At 38.0% G+C, this 5,000-nt stretch overlaps 1 protein-coding gene across 1 annotated transcript in view; it reads left to right on the top strand.

Moving 5' to 3' along the window:
- Positions 1 to 45: 45 nt before the first annotated feature.
- Positions 46 to 5,000, top strand: part of LOC101850593 — a gene marked incomplete in the record, with an annotated part of 36,695 nt that continues 31,740 nt past the window's right edge. The window contains 2 exon segments of the mRNA XM_013087191.2: positions 46 to 220; positions 3,208 to 3,311. Coding sequence (XP_012942645.1) covers positions 3,248 to 3,311 — 64 coding nt within the window.

Raw genomic sequence — 5,000 nt, forward strand, 5'->3', positions numbered from 1 at the left:
CCCCCCCCCCCCCCCCCCCCCCCCCACACACACACACACTCACACATTGCTCCTTTAATGCTTTGGCACGGCAAAGAGCCGAGCCGACCAGGAAGTAGAATGGTTTTGTTATTCGTTATGATTTCCACCGAGTGCCGACACTTTTGCTTTGCTTGTGAAACCTTATCTCAGGATACAGCTTCACCAGAGTAGTTACCAGTCGGCACAGGAACAGTCGCCAGTGAGTATGAAGACTTAGTAGTTCGAATCTAGATCTTGTCCCACTTCGTTTTATGTCAGTATAACTGGTAACCTGAGGCTTGTAGGCCTAAGTTGTAAGCCCATTTATGTAGGCCTACATGTGTTGTGGGTGCTCTAGTGTGGTTTGCTCATTCTTTCCCTATCAAATATCATGTATCGTCCATCTTTCCTCCTTTTTTTCTCTGAATTCTACTCTCTAGTAAATCTTCTAATCTTAGGCACTTAAATGAACTCGTCACGCTCATAAGATACGCTTAAGTCTCTTTTTTTGCCATTCTGAGAAATTGAGAAAGAAAAAAACCGTTTCCTTCAAACTCTGTGACAAGCTGGATATTTGGTACACTCAATTGATGTTATATCTGGATTATTCTTTTGTCCAAGTGAACTATAATATTGCTTGAAGCTGGCTCTGCTCTTCATTTCAGAACCAAAGACTTCAAACCAGACAAAAAGTACAATTATCTTATGAGCGTAAGGAACTGTACAGTTTTTGTTCCAAATGCTGTAAAACTCTCACAAAAACATTTTTAAAAACCGATAAAAACACACAAAAGACCCCTTAATCTAAAGAGCGTATCAATCTGATGTATTCAAGTTCATGTTTGTGTATTTATTTTTAGATAATTAATTAAGGTACAGTGCTGTGAAGCGCCTGGATCTGTACGGTACGTGACTGGGCACTTTAGGAGTGACAATATCATTATTTTATTGTCATTGTTATTGTTACAATTATTGCTGCTGGTACCATAATTGTTACTGTTATTATTATTACTATTAATATTATTTTTATTATTATTGTTAGTTTTTTTTAAATTATTATTATTATTATTATTATTATTATTATTATTATTATATATTATTATCATCATCATCATAATCACTATTATTATTATCATCATCTGTCAGTAAGGAAAATATTATGTTGAAACTGGCTGCACGTAGATTTTTATTAGTATGAGTAGGTCCTGCTATAGGTCCTACTTTTGACCTCGTGTTTTCAGAAGCACAAAGCTACTTTAGGGGCACTATTCTGTCAAGAGACAAACTAGATATAGATCTGACGGATCGCGTATGTGTTTTATGTTCCCATTGACACCATTTTGATATATAAGGAGGAAGACTTTTTTTTTTAACCCTGCCTATTAAGTCCAATCCGAGCTAATCAAAATCTTTGTAGATCTAGCCCTTTCATTTTTTAGTCTTTGAACAATTTTACGGCACTTGCAACACAAATAGGCCAAATACTAGGTGCCGAAGATCCCAGGCAATACCAGAGAGTAACATACAAAAAACATGAAAATGAATAAATAAATAAATAAATAAATAAATAAATAAATAAATAAATAAATAAGGAGAGACTGGTGTTTCAGAGGAAAGATCTCTGCAGAAGGACGTACTCGACAAAACATAATTCTTCTAATGGGGATTGAAATTAAGGGTTTTTTAAAATTACATGTTATATATATTTTTGGTGTATTTTGTTTGCCTGTTTTGGTTTTGGTTTTCACGTCATGCAAAATTGCGAAGAGAGTGAGATATTACACTACAGCCAAAGGTAGAAATATACCAGTGTAGCTGGACTGTTGATGGAGATAAGAAACACTTTCTTGGCATAATATTTTTGTTCGTCTTGGTTTATGTATAATGATAATATTATATATTTATGGGCAGGTCTGTAGAAAGGATGCCAAAAACCATTTTGCTGTCTGGTGTGTAATTTTGTTATGTGTGGGTGAATAGATCTGTTCTTTGTGGATGGTGTTATATGCTAAGACAGACAGACAGACAGACAGACAGACAGACAGACAGACAGACAGACAGACAGACAGACAGACAGGCAAACAGACAGACGCTTGTAGGTAGACCAACAAGGACGACAGAGATAACGACGACAACAACAACAACAACAACAACAACAACAACAACAACAACAACAACAACCACAGCCACAACAACAACAGCAACTACAATTTAATACAAATATAACTACGTTTTCATAAATTACAACTACAACTACAGCTAGATATTTATCAACAACATCATCATCATCATCAACAACAACAACAGAGACAACAACAAGCAACAACAGAGACAACAACAACAACAACAGAGACAACAACAACAACAACAACAACAACAACAACAACAACAACAGCAACAACACAGGCAGCCACACCACTGATAACAACTAAAATAACAGTCACAGAAGAACGAGTATATAGACGGATTTCATATATTATTATTATCATTATAGATCTAAACCCCTACGCTCTTATACTTTGAGCGTCTTGTTCTAACCTCTTCCCAGAAAATTCTTCAATGTCCTTATCGGGAGGGAGCCCATATTATAATACCTCATGCAGGCAGATTGCAATCTGATCCGAAGAATTTAGAATTATAATGCACAGTTGTTGTTGTTTTGGTTTGGTCCTTTTTTCTAAAAGAAAAAAAAAGGAACTGTTTTACAGTCTGTCTGTCTGTCTGTCTGTCTGTCTGTCTTATCTATCTATCTATCTATCTATCTATCTATCTATCTATCTATCTATCTATCTATCTATCTATCTATTTATCTATTGTCTGTCTGTCTGCCTGTCTGTCTGTCTTATCTATCTATCTATCTATCTATCTATCTATCTATCTATCTATCTATCTATCTATCTATCTATTGTCTGTCTGTCTGCCTGTCTGTCTGTCTTATCTATCTATCTATCTATCTATCTATCTATCTATCTATCTATCTATCTATCTATTGTCTGTCTGTCTGCCTGTCTGTCTGTCTTATCTATCTATCTATCTATCTATCTATCTATCTATCTATCTATCTATCTATCTATCTATCTATCTATCTATCTACCTACCTACCTACCTACCTACCTACATACCTACCTATTTATTAAGCAATTATTATTGTCTCAGCATCTTTCTGCTGGGCTGTTACAATTACAAGCATTGTTCTGTCTCCCCCAGACACTTTGCCCCTCCCTCACGAGCACTGAGGCCCTCAGCCATGGGTACTTCCCCGCACAGATCGCTGTTTGTTGTCCTCTTCGTTACACTCGTCCTTCGCCAAGGTAGGTTGTTAGGACAGACAATAGTGTGAAAGTCATTGGTGTCGTTTGAAGAAAACCTCCGTCTAATACAGGGTGTCCATTGCGAATGGGATCGGGTCGCGTCGGGGGCGAGGTCGTGGGCGATCGCCCCACTCGTTGCCTGCAAACAAATGCGTTTGTATTTTAGGCGACGAGTCGGGCTAGATCGACTTGTGCCGCGATAGTCGTTTTGCGCCCTCAATCTGGCAGGCAAACCGTCCCGACCAGACCTGATCCCCTAATGGGAACCCTGTATTAAGTACATCTAAGCTCATAAAAGGATGTGGAAGTACTGACATAGTATGTAGGCTCAACAACTTGTTCCAGATAGAGAGAAATGGTTGATATTATTTATTTGGGCTATTGTTTTGTTTGTCTGCTTTTTTATTTATTTGTTTGTTTGTTTATATGTTTATTTGTTTGTTTGTTTGTTTATATGTTTATTTGTTTGTTTGTTTGTTTATATGTTTATTTGTTTGTTTGTTTGTTTATATGTTTATTTGTTTGTTTGTTTGTTTATATGTTTATTTGTTTGTTTGTTTGTTTATATGTTTATTTGTTTGTTTGTTTGTTTATATGTTTATTTGTTTGGAGGAGGGGAGAGTTTCGACAGGGGGAGTAAGCGCAATGTTACGGCTGCTTAAAAGTACCTTCTCTAACAATTGTGTGCATATACACTCACACACACACACAGACACACACATGCTCTCTCTCTCTTTCTCTGTCTGTCTGTCTGTCTGTCTGTCTGTCTGTCTGTCTGTCTGTCTGTCTGTCTGTCTGTCTGTCTGTCTGTCTGTCTGTCTGTCTGTCTGTCTCTCTCTCTCTCTCTCTCTCTCTCTCTCTCTCTCTTTCTCTCTCTTACACACACACACACACACACACACACACACACACACACACACACACACACACACACACACACACATCTTGGAGCAAACATTGACAAGAATCTAGACTGCCACCCCCACACTGCTCCTGTGCATAAGAAATGAAACCAAAGAATGTTCTTTGAAAGGAAATAACGTTTTCATGCTGCTAATAAGATATTGTCTCTTTTTTTAAACCATTCCATGATCGAAAGCTGCTGGTCTGGAAACTGTAGGGTGCAAGACAAAGAAACATTTGACCGAATCATGAAGGAAACCAGCAAGATCTGTGGTTATGATTTGATGGAAGTGAAGAAATGTATAAGATCACAAGTATAAAAAAGATAAAGAGCATTATAAACGACACATCACAGCTCCTTTCCACGGAAATTGTAAGATCACGCAACGGCAAATACGTACCACTAAGATCAAAGAAAGAAAGATGCAAAAGAAGTTTCTTACTTACTTTACTTTTTACTTTACTTTTCCGATCCAGCGGCCATTTGGGTTCTAGCCCTTCGGTCTGTCGATATGGCAAAGAATTGACAGGTTTTAATCAGCTGTGCTTTGTCGCTGTATAGAGTGTTTCCGATGTCTGGGGAGGCAGGTAGGTAGGTGCTACGCAGGTCACAAAGTGCAGGGCAGTTAAAGAGGTGGTGGGGTACTGTTTCATCCTGGCAGTCGCACAACGGGCAGTCGGGTGGGGTATCCTTGCGGATCCTATTAAGGTAGGAGTTTAGTGGTATGTGTTGTGTTCGCAGGCGAAATATTGTGACTTGTTCTCTTCTACTCAGGGAATTTATTG

Source organism: Aplysia californica, unplaced genomic scaffold, assembly GCF_000002075.1.
Source record: "Aplysia californica isolate F4 #8 unplaced genomic scaffold, AplCal3.0 scaffold00556, whole genome shotgun sequence".
Lineage (NCBI taxonomy): Eukaryota > Metazoa > Mollusca > Gastropoda > Aplysiida > Aplysiidae > Aplysia > Aplysia californica.